We start from the raw sequence: 17,166 nt of genomic DNA, 5'->3' as shown, positions 1-17,166 counted from the left end.
CACACACGCACACACACACACGCACACACACACATGCACCCCATGAACAATCCTAGCAAACACCTATCCTGGCTGTCTCTAAAACCTGACTAGCTTAGAACCCCAGAATTTAGTGGCTTACAGCATTTGTTTGTTCATAACTGGCTTATTCCACTTAGCCCACTGTCTTCTAGATTGACTCTGCTGTAGTGTGCACTCCCTTTGAAGGCCTATGCCTTCATATCCTGTTGGATGTGGTAGATACCACTCAATTTGTGCATTTATGTGTTGATTTTGGTTGAATTACTTGTTTTTCATGCCATTGGCTTTTGAATTATATCTGTTTCAGAACACTGTTTGGAATTTCGACAGAATGCTGTCTGAAGAATAAAATACGGTCTTGCCAGTGTCTATTCCCACTCAATAAAAATTTGATGCATCCATTCAGCACACTTGTGGGCGAGCATGTTGTGCATACTGCTTGAGTACAGTCATACATGACAGACATGCTAGCAGCCAGCGTGGACTTAGAGTGTGTATGGAGAAGCAGTGGAACTGCTTAAATAGTGTCGTGACAAACTGTAAAATCACAGCTGTATTAAGATGGACTAGGTTGTGATAACCCTGGGAGGACATTGGACCGATTCGTATATTGAAGTGGAGTGAGAAGCAAAAGGAGAGTTTAGGCAGAGGAGATAATCTACTAAGGCCTCCATGCCTATCCAGGGAGCAAGAGAAACTCAGGAGGTCTAGGGTGAGCGTGAGCATGGTATGAACATGTACATCTTTGCATAGAGTACTTACCTGTGTATTTCCATGCTTGTGTCATAGCTCACAGATGGAGGTGTGAGGACCTACTATGTGTGAGTTGTTCTCTCCTACTATGTGGGTCTGGGTCAGTCTCAGGCTGTCAGACTTGGCAGCAAAAATTGTACTAAGCTGCCTCACCAGCTCAGAGTGTGTAAATCTTGGAAGTCAGGATGATAGAATTTTTTTTGTTTTCCCCTGTTCTTTGGTTTGGTAAAATGGCACATTTTACTCTGTTTGAGGAACATAGAAGATGGAAGATAGGTGTGAAATGATGTGGCTTTGATTTCAAAGAGCTTAGAAATGAATATGGCAAGTGGGTTGGATGTGTAGTGTACACAATGAATCCAGACTGTTGGCTTTTTGGGGGGGGCGGGGTTAAAGGCCAAATAATAATTCCTGAAAGGGGATGATATCAGCAGAGATGAAGAGAAACTTAGATGAAGAAAAACTAGAAACAGTGCGATAGATATCAGGAGGAACGGGTGTTGAACATGCCTCAAACATGTATAAACCTGTACCAGATCCAAGCGGCTTTTTATCTGCATAACACACAGGATGGAAAAACAGGGAAAGTCTCAAATGAGGAATTCTTGCAAGGTTTGGAAGTGTGTGAAGAGAATGTCTGTAGACATAGGAAATTGTGTCTAAGGAGGAATCTAGTTTAATTTTGCCTTTGAGGTAGGAGAGGCACAGACGTTTAAAAGTTGACAGGGCAGATCTTTGGTTGGGAGCAGTATGTTCAAATCTGTGGCGATTAGGTAATGAGTAATGTAAGAAGTGTAAGAAGTGGGTGGGAGGCAGGGAGAAGAATCTCCCATCATGATTGGAAAGAATAATTGCCTTTTGTTACGGAGGGGAAGAGAGAAGAGGATGGATGCGGTCTTCAGATAGACATGAGACCCAGTAGGAATCCCTGACAGTGCCAAAGGCCACTATAAGAGATGATATGTTTTCCATAACTGCTTTCTGTCCTCTCTTCCATTCAAAAGTATAGCTGGTTGTGAGAGCTGATGGAAGTGTCTTTATTCCTCGTCAGCTGTAATGCAGCCTCCTCCCAGGTAAACCTGTGTGCGTAGGTGAAATTAAGACCGTGGGAGAATAACATTTCTTCATTAATTTCAGTTCCACCTCTAGAAGTTTGGTTTGTTTAAAAAAAAAAAAACCAACCCAGGTGGTTTATTATAAAATTATTGACAGGACCATATGTGCATCTGTGCGTGTGTGTGTGTGTGTGTGTGTGATTTCATCTTCTAAATTTAACAAAGATTGCTAAGCCTGCATTTTATAAATTTTAAGACAGTCTTATTTACTATGGCACAATAATACTTGAGGGTGGGGCAGAGGTCACATTGATTCCTTTCTCCCCACCTTGGTTAAAAAAAAATTCATATTTTAGTTCAAAGCTGTTCAAGTAAGTCCTTGCTCCGTTTTCCCACCCTGTCTTCAGTGATATTATTTGGAGTCAGCAATCAATGGATTCCATCCCTCTGAGACTTGCTTAACCTACAGCCGCTGATATAATACAGGCAAGAGCTTGTTACTTTATCTGAATTGTCCATTGCTACCTTAATGAGTGAAATGGTTAAGTAGATAGAGGAGGGGGCGAGCCTTAAGGAACGTGTGTACCGTTTGAGCTGAATATTTCAGCGTATATGGGGAGAGGGAGGGAGAGAGAGAAACCCACTTACATCACTAGAACCACAGCGAGTGTGAGGCTTGCAGGTTAAGAGACAGACTACAGTGTCTTGCTTTCTGCGGGAAGCAGCAATGCCGTTTGTTTCCTAAGAGGGATTTTTTTTTATTTAGAAAAGGAAGCTTTCTCTACCCAGGAAATGGCTTTCCTTGTGCGTTGCTATGCCAACTGCCTGCAGCCATGGTCCTCCAAAGTAAGCACAATAATGTAATTATATTGGTGTATTGCATTCAGACTCATGATTCTTGAGATTGTGTGTGTGTGTGTGTGTGTGTGTGTGTGTGTGTGTGTGCATGTTCCGTGTTTCTGTCAGTGACTCCGGCTAGCAGGCATGCTTGTGTTGAGTGTGAGGGACAGACATCATTAAATTAAATGTCCATCAGTGTCATACTGCTGAGATTAATTGTGTAAACTTGGTTAGTGGAGTGGGACAGAGATCACTGGTCACCACTGTCAGCATCATTAGCAGCTAGGGAGGAGGTCCTGATTCACACGCTCTGCCCTGATTTTTTTTTTTTCTTCCTCTTCCTCTCTTTTTTTTCCTTGGTTGGAGGGGTCTGTATGTGTGATTGCAAATGAAACAAGAGTGTTAACAATGCTTGGCTGAATGCTAGAGACTAGCTTTTCACCACCCTGGCTAATATAATTCTGTATTAAGCCTTTTGGAGGGGAGTCTGTGTGCAGTCAGCCATTTTAGCTTTTTTTTCCCCCCTTTTCTTTTGCCTCTTGTTCTTCAGCCTCAGAAATGATCTCGTTCTATCAGAAGCCTGAAGGCTGGGTGAGGTTCCCTCTGCCTTGTCAGAGCCTCCGAGGGTTAGAGTTTCAGTGTGATAAAAATGGAGCCGAGCCCTGTCGTTCAGATTCCGTTTCTGTCTACAAGTGTGAAGGGTTTTTAGGCTCACCAGTAGTGACACTTTAAGCTGCAGCCTGGTTTTCCCTCCTCCCTCTTTTTTTTTTCCTCCCCTCTTTTTCTTTTAATTTCATGCTGTAGAGGGTGACTTGCCGTCGTGAGAGGTTGGTACATGATGTGTAAATTCAGTTCAGCATATGTTTCTTCATTATGAAACCACTGGCCGCGCCTGCTAACCATGGAGTTCTGGGCCAGCAGGAGAAGCAGTCTGTAAGTATCCAGGCGCTGCCGGCATCGTGGGCTGCCCGGCTGGGGGGCAGGCGATGTGGGGAGCAGGCAGGGAGTTCTTTTCCATGGAGTGTTGCTCTTCTCCAGGGGAAGCAGTGTTTTAGAGGGTAGAGAGAGATGCTCTGCTCAGAGGAGGGAGGGAAGGAAGGAGGGAGGGTGAGCTACAGCTCACTCGTTCTTCCGATTTTCTGTGATTTCTGTAAATCTTAAGCAAGACCAACAGTTCATTTAAACAGGACCACTAACATTGAGATATACTAGACAGCTGATTATTATTTTTTTTTTTTGTTATTAGAAAATAATATAGTTTTCAGTAAATGCCCAAGCAGTTTGAGAAACCTGTTTTGGTTGAATTTAGTGAAACATTATAAGAGGTTCTGGCCCATGGGAATCTGGCAAGGAATGCACGTGGAGGTGTGTGGGAGGGTGGGGGCTCTGGCTATTGATTTGGCAATAAAACCATTGGTGGTACACTTCTGACTTCTTAACATTTGTTAATTGGTGGTGAAAGCACACTATATTGTTTTAATGCCACAGGAAAGATTACTGCTCCTTTGTAATTGGTCCCATGAGTCAGCTGTGCGATTGTCTTGCTGAAATCCCACAGGCAACAACTGCTATTTGTGAGAAACATATTTCTGTGTCTAACTCCAGGTCAGAGCCTCCTGTTCCAGGAATATGTGCACTCCTGTAGTGCGACTTTTGTGTCACCATGTTACAAGTTTTTTGCCGTTTTGCCAGTTCATGATATTGACATACGTATGTGTGCATATGGATGTATGGGAACACATATATGTATATGTATGTGTATGTACATACATACATATATGTTATTCTCCTTATAACGTGCTCAGATTTAGGTGAGTGTATAAGCATTTTAGAATTGTCTCCCTACATATCCTAGACCTGTACATTATGATATAGGAGTTAGTTGTAATGTATTGTAAGAATTGATGCAAGTAGTGTTGAACTTTGAAAACACGTATAAACCACCAAAGCCTTGGAAATGAGTAAGTAGGATGCCATGGATTGGAATATTTGGTTTCAGTTTTGTCATCAGTAAGTGATGAGCTCTTCCGTTGGGTGTAGGGAAGTTCCTTAGATGCAGTGACCCTGAGGAGGTGAATGAGCCTCTGTGTCTTCAGTTGGAGCTACAGGCTGGCAAATTCCAGTTCCGTGCCTTGTCCAGCCCTATCCTGGTCGGGTTCTAGGTGTGTTTTCTTGATGAAATCTCTTCAGACCTAATCTAGAAAAGAGCCACCATATACCTCATTTTCCAGAAGAAAGGTTGTCAAGCAGAACTCGCACTGGAGTCTGATTTTAGTGCAGGTCTTTGGTGCCCAGCTCCATGGAGTTAGAGCTTCCAAGGAAAGAGTAGAGTGCCTCTTAATCTGCACTCGAGCGAGGCAGCTGCAGAGATTTAGCTCAGAGGCTCAGAGGCTCACCGTGCACCTTTCTCATGTAACCGTTCCCCAAGTGGGAAGGGGCAGCATTTAAATTCCTAATACACGTTTAACAATGAGAATTATTAAAACCATTGATGGGTCAGGGAAGCGACACGTGGATTTTGTGAGATGCTAGAGCTGTTGGAATGGAGAGCACTAAGCGCTGTCCATCGTCCAGGAGGCTGTGCTTTGTGCCAGACTTGAGTTTATTTCCCAATAACTACTTCACATTCTCACCAGACAAATGAAGTGTTAGGGTTTGCACCCAGAGCCCAGAGTGCAGGGCACGGGCAGCTTGGGATTCTGCGGTCTGGCTGCTGGCCGTCGTCCAGTTCACTCTGACTGACATGTGTCACTTGGCCGCCAGAAAACAGCTCTGGTCCTCAGGCAGTGGTGGATCAGCCCATGGTGATGACTGCAGTGGATAAGCCTTTTTTTTTTTCCTCCTATAATGCTGTATCATAAAAATGTCACAGCTGACTTCAGTTGAGTCACTTCCACCAAATTCAAAAATATTTTAGGTTTTGCTTCTCTGTACAGTCTGGAGCTTTTTAATGCCCCTGCCCCCAACCCCACCCGCCATGGGACTGTAGAAGGAAGGATGGTACCGAGACAATGAAAACCTTGTTTGAGGGACTCAGTTACTGTGCTTTGTAAGGGTCTTCCACATCATACAGGTTTTATTCTTTATTTCCTGCCTCACTTGGTGGACATCTCTGTTGCTTGGCACAAAGTCGATGTATAGTAAACACTCTTAACATTCTCAGTGAATTGGCTTTTGGGCTTAGCGAAATCTTATTTAACCTTTTGAGCTTTTAAACCATTTGAATTTTGTGTATCTCCTCATCCTAGCCCCTCTCTGTGGGGCCCATTGATAACAAGAAGATAGTTAAAGAAATCCATCAGCCCGGGGTTGCTTTACTTTTATTTAGTGCTGTTTAGTTGGCTGTTGGAGGAATGTTGCCATTTTATAAATACAGATTCCTTGTGAGATCTTGAAAATAGTTCACATTTCAGAGATGTGTTATAAAACTGCATTTCCAAGACCAGCCAATCAACCAACCAACCATGGTGGATACTAGTTGTAAAAATTGTAGCACTGTGTTGTTTGGGGAAACTTTCACAGCTTCTGGAAATTGGGAAAGTGTTGGGTGGGCTAGAGTTGGAAGGCTGAGCCAGGAGGCTGGCAAGTTCAAGTGCACTATATAGTGAGCCCTGTCTCAAAACCAACCGAACAAAATGTCTGCTTTACTCAATTCATCAGCTTAAAAAAAATTCTATAGTTTGAGACAACTCTGAAACTTTGTAAATCCTTCAGATTGGCCACTTTAACATAATGTACTCGCTACCATCAAACTGATAACTTGTTTTCATTTTTTTTTAAATGTATAGAAGATATTGATTTGTGCTGTGTTTTGTCCTTCCTTTAAATCGTACTCCAAGTTGAATTAAACGCTAGTACAGAAGGGAATGCCTGCTCTGTGTGGAAAGAATGGCTGAGGCAGCTGTCAGTACTGAGCATTTGTTGCCAATCACGTACCACCTTTTACAGTATCTTACTGAATTCCTACAGCAAATCTCTAAAGGAAAATGCAGGCTTGCCTTTAGAAGTGAGGAAACTGAAGATAAAAGGAGAGGGCACACAGTACTTGGTAATGTGCACTGACCATTGTTGTGGCCCAGGCTGGGATATCTTGCATTAAACTTAGGTGTAAAACACCTCACCCATGTGGCCAAATCTGGAATTTACACACCTGTGTAAACTATGTAATCTTGGCAGCAGTGTTAATGAATGAACCACAAAAGTTAAAAAAGCACTGGCCTTTTATTCTTGGCATGCATGACATCACGATCACTGTTACTGTAACAGTAGTGATACCATGCTGAGATGTATGTAGTACAACTGCATGCATGTTACTTGGCACACTCAAGCTTTCCATGTCCGTATTTTTAAATGAATTATCTGAAGCTGGAGCAGGATGGCCTGGAAAGGGTGTCATTCAGCCCAGTTTCTTCCTCCTCACCTTCTGTGTCCTTGTCCTTAGCCCCAGCCTTCAGCTCTTTCATACTATTATTGATCCACCATTGGTTTGAGCCACGGGTGGAAAAACAGAGAATCAAATATTTTTTTTTTTGTTTTAGAGGTGTCATGGACTTTCCTGTGTGGCTCAACTAACACTAAGTGATCCTTCTGTCTCAGGTCCCTGAGTAGCGAGGCAGGAGGTGGGAGCCACTGCTCCTCGCTTGCTGCCTAACTCTTTAGACATAAACTTCATATCTTAGTGTCCTTAGCCACTCCTCTATCACTTCTGATTGCTTACCACAGTCACTTGGCTCCCGTGAAAGCATAAAGCCTTTGCTGTCCCTACCTCTTGTTAGTGGCGGATCGAGTCCTACATTTGCCACAGACCCAGCTTTACCACTTGGCCAACCCCCCTCCATCTATGCTAGCTGTGACTTAGATAAATTTAACCACTTCCCCAGCCCCGTCCCAGCCCCCCCCCCGCCCCACTTCCTTTCTCTTCCCTTCCTCTTTCCCTTTCCCCTCTTACTTTGAATCAGGGTCTCCTATATCTCAGGCAGGCAGAAGATAACTTCGAACTTCTGATCCTCCTGTGTGCTGGACTTGTAGGCATGTCCCTCCTGGAGAGGGACCCTGGGGCTTTATGCATGCAAAGTCAGCACTTTACCACCTGAACTGCATCTCATAGTTAGACTTCTCTTCTGCTTCCTCTTCCTCTTCCTTTGTTGGTGGTGGTGTGGACATCCTCTGTCCATAGCCTCCCAAGTGTTTGGATTACGATCACTTAGCTTGTATTGTCTAAATTCCTAAAACCCTTTAAAAAGATTCCCCCAGCCCCGGTATGGATGCTTTTCCTCTCTGCTTTTTAAATTTCAGACAAGCTGGTCTGATTTTACAGTCAGCTCCTTTTCCTTTCTAGTTTCTCAGCTTGCACTCACTGCACTTCGCTTGGCCTGACTTGTTCCATCTCCAATTTTGTTGCCACTCTATCTCAGCAGTAGGGATTCAGGAGCACACAATAGGTAACCTTTAATCTTGATAATTCTTGGAAATGGGCTTGGCCTTTGTGGAGACATGGGGAATCCCACCTTGAACGAGTTCTTCCCCCTTGTATACCATGTGTTATGAGTATGGCTGGAATTTAAAACTGTTTGTCAGCTGTTAAGAATACAGAGTAAGGAGGGCTTTTCAAGGCTGGCAGAATAACATGTAGGACTCAAAGCAAGGGACTGCACAGAGTGAGGATCCAAAGACAGCAGACTCACCACTGTTGGCATGGCCTATGTTAAGAGAGGGGTGCTAGGTTCATGTGCTTGTAGCTGAGAGCTGGAAGAATATAATCCAAAGACCTAGCATGAGTATGATGTATGTTAACTAGACCATGTTTAAGAAAACTTAATTGATAAAAAAAACCCACCAGCTCCTCACAGCAGCACTTTGACCCTGTCTGTTTGCATTGCTTAGTGTGTCTCTTTAACATCATTTGTTTGATACATTGTCCTTAACAGTGAAACACAGCTCTAGCACTAACTATAGACAGTGAGTTAGCACTCATTCTCAGAGGTTAAAATTCCTCCTCCTCTTATCTGATCCCTATTTTGTCTATTATGACAGATCTATTTCTTGAGATGAAAAAGACTTATCTCTTGGGAAGATTTTTCTCCGTGCTTGCTCAGAGAGAGGCCCAGAGGAATCGAGATCCTATTGTATTGTTCAAGGACAAGGTCATTTTGCCTTGGATTTGGGCCAAGAAACCCTGGCAACAAATTAGATCTTTTTAGCCCTGTTAGAAGGGAAGAAATATATTTAGAAACTTGCCAAGGCATTGCATGTGCTGCTTACATGTGTGCAGTTCTGAAAAAAGTCTTTTTTTTTATTGTAGTGCACACGTCAGTGAAAGCTTCATTATTCGCCAAAGGAAGCAGCGTGCTTCGTAGCATTGCTTTTAAAGATTGTTCAGTAATAATCCATTTGAAGATACCTGAGAATAAAATCAATTGATTAGTGAAAGAGAGATGACTTGAATCATATTATTAGAAGCTCAAGTAGGTTTTTTTTCCCCCATGATTTAACTGTTTAACTATTACAGGACCACTGATAATAATTTCGGTGTCTTATCTTAGGTCTTTGAATTACTGGTAAATAATTTGCATCAAGTGAAATCATCTTGAAGTTCAGTCTTAGTGATTCATTATTTATTTATTTATGTTGGTATACTTTTTTTTTTAAATACAGTCTTCCATGTTGTTTTAGATTGCAGTCTCAAATATCTTATTCAGATAAACTGTTAAGAACTCCTCTTGTGGGCATAGTTCAGTGGTATAACATGTTATCTTATTCAGATAAACTGTTAAGAACTCCTCTTGTGGGCATAGTTCAGTGGTATAACATGTGCTTAGCATGGATGATGCCATGTTTGATCTCCAACTTGGCTCAAGAAAAATGAACAACTTACTGCTGTTGTGTCTGTGATAATCTGTGTGTTTTTTACAGCTTTCCTGTTCATACCAGTAGTAGTCATTATCTGCAGATTTCAGAATTTTGCTTTGATTATGAACTTAAAAAGGATTTTTTTTTTGTTTTGTTTTGTTTTGTTTTTTCGAGACAGGGTTTCTCTGTATAGCCCTGGCTGTCCTGGCACTCACTTTGTAGACCAGGCTGGCCTCGAACTCAGAAATCCNCCTGCCTCNGCCTCCCNAGTGCTGGGANTAAAGGCGTGCGCCACCACGCCCGGCTGGATTTTAAAATTAAAATAAGTTATATAGGATATAGATATAACCATGTAATAAGTATGTATGTATACACACAATTTTATATATGTGTGACTTAAGTGAGCTTTTGTAAATATATTCAGGGTTCTATTAGGTTCCTAGTTCTAAGATATTTGCTCTGTCTTATCTTTTTGTTTGTGTAGTATTTGTTTTTTTTGAGGCAAGATCTCTTGATATAGCCCTGGCTTCCCTGGAACTCACTTTGTATGTCAGACTGGCCTTGAACTCAAAGAGATCCCCCTGTCTCTGCCTCCTGTGTGTTGGTAGCAGAGACACAATGCCTGGCTTATTTCTTCATTAAGAAATGGTCTTTATTTTTAGAAACATGGCACATGCTTGTGATTATTTATATTTCCAGTACTACAATACCAACGCTTAATAGTAGCTTGAGTGTTGTATAGAATAGGTTAAAAAGAATATTGCCTGGTCTTCAGAATATGAAGTTAATGCAAATTGAGGTTAGTATAAATTCACATTTGCCACTCTAATACACATAAGTGTGTGATATAACAGAGCACTCCCAAAAGTGGCTTTCTCCACCAGGTAGGGCATCCCTGTGAGCTCCCAGCCTTTGCCCAAAGGCTTTCTTGTTCGCAGTGAAACATCTGTGCCACACAGTGCTGGGTTGTTTCACACTCTGCCATTTCTGTGTATTAAAAGGATCCTCAAACTGTAGCCCTTACACATAGTCATGCCATATTATGTTGTTTGCGTGTGCATGTGTGTGTGTGTGTGCTCTCGTGCGTGTGAGAGAAGGAGAGAGAGAGAGAGAGAGAGAGAGAGAGAGAGAGAGAGAGAGAGAGAGAGAGAGAGAGATGAGGTAGATAATTGGCAGACTCTTACTTGATCCCACAGTGTGTGTTGGGTGCCTCTCTTCTTTCTTGATGTGCTTCAGATGGACTTTATTTTATATCAATGCACCAGATTCTCCTGTTTATTAGAAAAACTGAAAAAAAATGTGGGGCATATGTCAGTCTTATATTTTATTAATTGAAAAAGTGAGGGGGTGAAATTTTTATTATTAAGATGATATTGTAGAGAAAGCTACATAGATACATTATTGTTTTTATTGACTTGATTTGATGGTAGAATGAAGCATACCCCTACTATATATGTCCATATGCATGTTTATATTTTATTTATAACAGGGATATATGTCTCTTTGTAAATATATGTAACCCAAAATATCAATTCTAATTGTGATATTTAGTAAAAGCTAAAGTTTTGCTTTGATTATTTTGAGTAGAAGTAACTGCTTATTTTGAGTAGATGTAATTTGTAGGGGGTGGGAAACGTACTAATTCTTGGGATAATGTTCTTTATTTGCTAACTGCTTTTTATGAGGTCTTAAAATTACAGATTACAGTGGGCACCGTACTATGGATTATTTTCAGTAGGCCAACGTTTCACTGAGTTTTATTAAAGTGTCAAACACAGCGCCATACTTTTCACAATAAAGGCAGGCAATGTAACATGATTGTTTAAAGGCAGAGGCTGTGGAGTTGTGTTTTGGTTACCTTTTTTCCAGAAAGAAAAACACACAAGACATTCTTAATCTGTGATCGCAATATTTGACATACATGTAAGTGCTCTTTCTGTGTTCCCTGCCTCAGAGAGTAAGGGAGAGAGCAGCTGAGGGAGACTCCTGTTACCTGATACCAACCTTACCCACCCAACACTCAAACATTTGCATATTTACCTGATGTAGACATGCATACACACACATAAAAAGGAAGAAAAGGAATTTTAATATGTATGTTTTGAAGAAACGATGGGAAACAGTTAAAAACCAAGGATAGACAAAAGAATCCCAGTTTTACTTTCTAGACAAAACCATGGGTATAGTAGAGGGGTTGGATAGGCAGCTCAGCAGTTAAGAGCACTTGCTGCTCTTCCAGAAGACCTGAGTCTGGTTCCCAGAATCCACCCCAGGCAACTTGGAATTTCCTGTGGCGTCCTGTAAGTTTAACTCTAGGGGATCCAACACACCTTCTCTGACCTCCCTGGATACCTACACACATTGGGCAGCAGACATAACCCACATAAATATACACAGCATGAAAACAAAAATTTCTTTGTCTTGTTTTTGGTTTTGGAGACAGTGTAGCCCTTGGTGTCCTGGAACAAGAATAGACAAGGCTGGCCTCAAACTCAACAGAGATCCACCTGCCTCTGCTTCCCAAATACTGGGATTAAAGGTGTATACCACCACCAGCCCTATAGATGGATTATATATTAAATTATTATTATAAATCTTAATAAGAAGATACTAATATGTAAATACTCTTATTGTCTTTATAGTGTACTATACTATAAAATTTAATACTGATTTTTGTACTAGACCCTTTTCCCAACAATATATGTAAAAGATGTATTTAAGGGCAAGTAATTTAATACATTTACATAATAGTTAAACATATTAAGTATATTTAAAGCTTGTACTGTACCTTTGGTCTTTAACATTTTGAAAATTAGCCAGAGTATTATATATCATTATTTATATGACTTAAACGGAAAGAAACTTAGTTAAGACTTGCCAGAATCCTAGCACTGGGGAAGCAGAGGTATGAGAAGTCTGTGAATTCCAGGCCTGCCAGTTATATGGCGAGACCCTGTCTCAAAAGGGCTGCCCTTACTATAGGAAAGAATAAGCATGATTTTAGTAACTCTTTGTGTGTTTATACTTTTGTAGTTTTCTTGAAGCCTGGGAAAATTTTAAAGGTATAGAAAATGAACAATACATTATCAGAAGAAAGAAAAGTGAAGCTATAAATGTCCCAGCTAAAGGAAATATAGGAGTGGTGACCACTAACCCCCAACCATGTGCCTTTTACCAGACAGATATCTCATTGTGCTGTTGGGCACATTCCCAGATTCCTTTCCCTTGCATTATTCTTATTTCCTCCCCTACTTTGAAAGAAGCAATGATCTAATATAAGTAGAAGCTAAAGCAGCTCTCTAGTGGATAATAATCCATGAAAGTGGACAGTGATGATAGTTAGTGAAGTGGGGTTTGCTCTAGAAAAAGGAATGTGCTTAATTTAAATATTCTTTAAGTTTCTCCCCAATAGGAGAGCGTGGGTTAGATCATAGCTCTTCCTCATTAAAAGTGGATTGTTAGCTGAATGACATTTTAAAAGTTGGCATGGAGCCAGGCCCACCTTTAATCTCAGCACTTGGGAGGCAGAGGCAGGTGGATCTCTGTGAGTTCAAGGCTGGTCAGCCTGGTCCTGGGGTCAGGGATGGGAGTGGGGCTGAGGTTGGGGGGAAGATATGTAAGTTAGGTGTGCTTGTACACTTCAGTAGTCCCAGCACTTTGGAAGGCTAGTTAGTATGGAGGACCGTAAGCCCAGAGGCAGCCTGGGCTGCATAGTGAAACCTTGTGTTTATGAAATAAAAAGCCAGCTGTGCACTTTAAATGTGTGGGTAATCCTCAAATAAGAAAATCCGCTGAGAATAAAATTTCCATGTAGGTTAAAGCAATATATTTTCATGCAAGAACATCTTTTGTCTTGCTCAACAACACTAAGATAATAAAAAAATGGAGAGAAATTACATTTTATTACCATCATGAGAAGTTTGAATTTGGTATTATTTGCTTTGTGAGAAAAGAATATTTAATAATGAAACAACTCACTTTTAGTATTGAAGGGTCACCTCAGACTTCTAGGAAAAAAAAAGTTAAAAATAGCTTCAAATTTTCACATCTGATGCAGTAGGTTATCCCTGAGTGCTGGGTATCACGTGGCAGGAAGCACATAGCAGGACATAGGGATGGATGGTGTGTATAATTGAGTAGTCCACAGGAAGAGAGTCTGGAGAGTTAGCAGAAATGAGGGAGGGCAGCCCATGGGAGAGATGTGAAGGGAAACTATGACATAGTGGATTCGGGGAGGCAGAAGAAATAAGCTGCAGAATATACAAAGTGGCAGGATTTTAGTAAAGAAGGCTGTTGTATCCCAGGTACCACTGCTGTTATAAGGTTCATGAGTGCTGTTGTTTTTCAGGGTGCCTGACAGACTCAAGCCATCTCTCTTGACCTGGACATACTAAGCTATTTGTCATTTCTAACTATATGTGAGCAGGTGAAAGGATCAAACACTTGTTAGCATTATTGTCCTTCACTCTTTGACAATATGTATTTTAATGAGATTGACTTTTTCTGGGGGTGGCTGTTACCTAAGATACCATTTCTTCCTCCGTTTGTGACCTAGCAGTCCTTTCTTTTCATTACTTATGAGACGGATCATAATTTCAGAGATATGAAAATAAAACTATTTTAGAATCAATTAAATGTAACACTAGCCATTAATATAACTGCAGGATTAGTTTAATGACGTTCTCGTGTAATAACAGTGATGATATACAGGTGGTTGTAGACTCAGGTATCCAGTGGCCTTTCCAGTTTCCTTGGCACAGATTCAGCTTGTCAAAGAAAACTCAGTGCCAGCGTTTATTTGACTTGGTTATATTTTCCTGATTATTTTGTGTTGGGACAGTTGGGGAACAACAGCTAGGGGAGCAGCAGCCAGGGTCCCAGGGTGGGCGTGCAGAATACGGCCCTCTGGCAGATAGAGTAACAGTGGAAGACACTGCCTCACAAAACAGAGCAGCCAAACACAGCAAGTAACAGAAGCTCAGGATGAAATAGGGTTGAACATAGTTTCCTCTTACATTGGTTTAAATACTGTGCAGTAGTTTCTATGGTGCTACATAATAATGAAATAATTCAAAGAATTCTCAGAAATAATGGTTGCAGCTCAGTGGTAGTGTTTTTGTTATAGGATGTACAGGACCCAGAATTCAACCCCTGAAAAAAAAATGTACCTGTGCTGTGTGTATCTCTGGATTATTATTCATAACAGAGACTGTATAAGCTTGGTTGTTTTGCCTCTACTCCAGGACTGATTCTCTTTAGTATTGGTTTCAAATCAATTTCATATGTGTGCTGTGGTAGCTATTACCTTCTCTTCAGTGTGATGCGTTATTCTGAAGAATTTTTCAGCTCTTTAGAAAGTCTTTGGAATTATCTGAGCTTGCCCACACGTGTGTTTCTCCAGGGTCTTCCGTATTACCCTACTTCTTAGACTTGCATTCAGAGAATTCTGCTCTTGCTTACAGTTTGGGAGTTGCAGTTGGTCTCTTAATTTGCTTCCAGTTAAGTAAGTCATTCAAAAGGGTTTACTTTTAGTTATCTAGCAGAAAGTTTTCTGAGCCTGTCTGGCATAGTGAAATATACCTAGCCATGTGAAATATAATTAAATGAATAATTATGTCCACCCTGGTTACCATTTAACATTTCTTTAGCCCCCATTAAACATAGCACTTGTTTTCTGGACACCTTTAAAAACAAAACAAAACAACAACACCACCTCCCTGAATGATGATGGACATCAGTCCCTTGATGAACAAATCCCTGGCTGAGTATGCCTTCACCTAGATGTAGCAGAGTGACCCAAAATTCATCGAAGATAGTTGTTCTTGCCCTGGCTTGGCCCTGGGCTCAGCCTTGATTCCCTGAAAGATGTCCATTGTTGATGGGTAGGTAGGGCTTTGTATTAGGCAGCATTAGAACACCTCTTTCAAGGGCTGTATCAAGTACTGCCTTTGTACGTACATCTGTTCTCACTATTGTTCCCTACTTTAAGTGTCATCTGAGCTGCCATAAAAAGGATGTTGCCTTCTGTTATGATTGGAAGTGAAGTATTTTCCAGACGGCTCATTCTTGGAAGTCTTTGTCTCCAGCTGGTAGCACTTGTTAGGTGGTTGGCGTTGGAGCTCTTACTCTACCACTGGATGAACAATCCCTTGATGAACAAATCCCTGGCTGAGTGGACAGTTAGGAGGTAGGGCTGGATTAGAGGAATTGGGTCACTGGGAGCAGACCCTTGAGAGCTGTATCCTCAGACACTTCCTCCAGCTTCCAGGCTGCCATGTAGCTTTGCTCCACAGTGTCCTGCCATGGTGTTCTGCCTCACTGCGCACAGACCCAGCAGCAGTGGAGCCAAGTGACCGTGGGTTGAACTCTCTGAAACTATGTATGTATGTATACATGCATAGTATTTATATGTATGTGTGCATGTGTGTGTGTGTGTGTGTATGTATGCATGTGGGCATGCACGCATGCAAACACACACACACACACACACACACACACACACACACACAGAGGGATGGGAATGCAGGTAATTAATAGAACACTTGCCTAACATAGACAAGACCCTGAGTTCAACACTACTTCCCCTGGGTAGTATGGAACCTCAAAAACTTGTTTGGATTCTTTGTCCTAGTATTGACTAGTTAAACAGTGGTTGGGCAAGTTCTGATATTGACTAGAATTACAGTGTTTAAGCAAGCCTCTTGAATTTTGTTTTCTCTACAAAATGGAGACGATGACAATACTTGCTACCTTACAAGTGTTTTGAAAATTATTATGGTCATCACGCTACTGAGTGCCTCATGAATGATGATCCCTAAAAAATATTGTCTCAGGGCTTCCATTGCTGTGAAGAGACACCATGACCAAGGCAACTGTTATAAAGGACAGCGTTTACTTGGGGCTGGCTTACTGGTTCTGTAGTCCTCTACAGTCCTTCCTATGTAGGCAGCAGCCCCGCTTCTTCTTGGTAACTGTGTGATAGTCAGGGATTGTTTGCATAATTAGAACTGTTTTTCACGGTCTGTGAAGTGCTGTTAGTTACACACATGTACTAACATGGATGGATGTCATCCATGACTTCCTCTTGCTTCTCCAGCTGTACGTGTTACCTTCTTCTTGTTTTTCCATGTGAACATTGATTCAGAAATTTGGTTTTGGTTTTATCTTTTATTTTTATCTTTGTTTTGAGACAGGGTCTCACTATTTAGCCTTGGCTGGCCTTGAACTTTCTGTGTGAAACAAGCTGACATTAAACTGTAGTAGTCTTTCTGTTTCATCCTCCCAAGTGCCAGAATTCCAGCCCTGGGCCATCATGCCTGGCAGACTTACTTTTGAGTATAGATTATGACTGTCTGTTGGCCATCTTAGATCAACTCCAGTTTTAAGATCCTTCATTAACTGCTTTCTGCAAATTGGAATTGGTTGCAAAATAGCTCATAAAAGAATCACAGTTGATGTGACAAAAAAAAAATCGTGTTAATTTTTACCTAAGTACTTCACCATTTTCCTCACTTATTAAGTGATTTTGTACAAGTAGAGCTGCTTAGTAAGACCTGTCTTTGTAGTCATGCCGTGTGTGTTTGCAAGGAGGTATTTTTAGATGGTTTAGCTGAGCAGCAATCTGACGTCTTTAGAGGAGACATCAGTT

General features: G+C 41.3%; 1 protein-coding gene across 9 annotated transcripts in view; it reads left to right on the top strand.

Moving 5' to 3' along the window:
* Positions 1–17,166, top strand: part of Rapgef2 (Rap guanine nucleotide exchange factor 2) — a 227,064-nt gene that overhangs the window by 141,344 nt on the left and 68,554 nt on the right. The window contains exon 1 of one of the 9 annotated variants that reach the window (XM_029475003.1): positions 2,105–2,675. The exons of 7 other annotated variants lie outside the window; for them this stretch is intronic. In XM_029475003.1, coding sequence (XP_029330863.1) covers positions 2,622–2,675 — 54 coding nt within the window. In that variant the 5' untranslated portion in view covers positions 2,105–2,621. Of the gene's footprint in view, positions 1–2,104; positions 2,676–2,704; positions 3,603–17,166 lie in introns of those variants that run through there. One more of the 9 variants, XM_029475002.1, reaches the window with a different exon arrangement.

The sequence above is a fragment of the Mus caroli genome, chromosome 3 (assembly GCF_900094665.2).
Source record: "Mus caroli chromosome 3, CAROLI_EIJ_v1.1, whole genome shotgun sequence".
Classification (NCBI taxonomy): domain Eukaryota; kingdom Metazoa; phylum Chordata; class Mammalia; order Rodentia; family Muridae; genus Mus; species Mus caroli.
The sequence above is the reverse complement of the archived record's forward strand: the minus strand, read 5'-3'. Positions and strand labels throughout refer to the sequence as shown.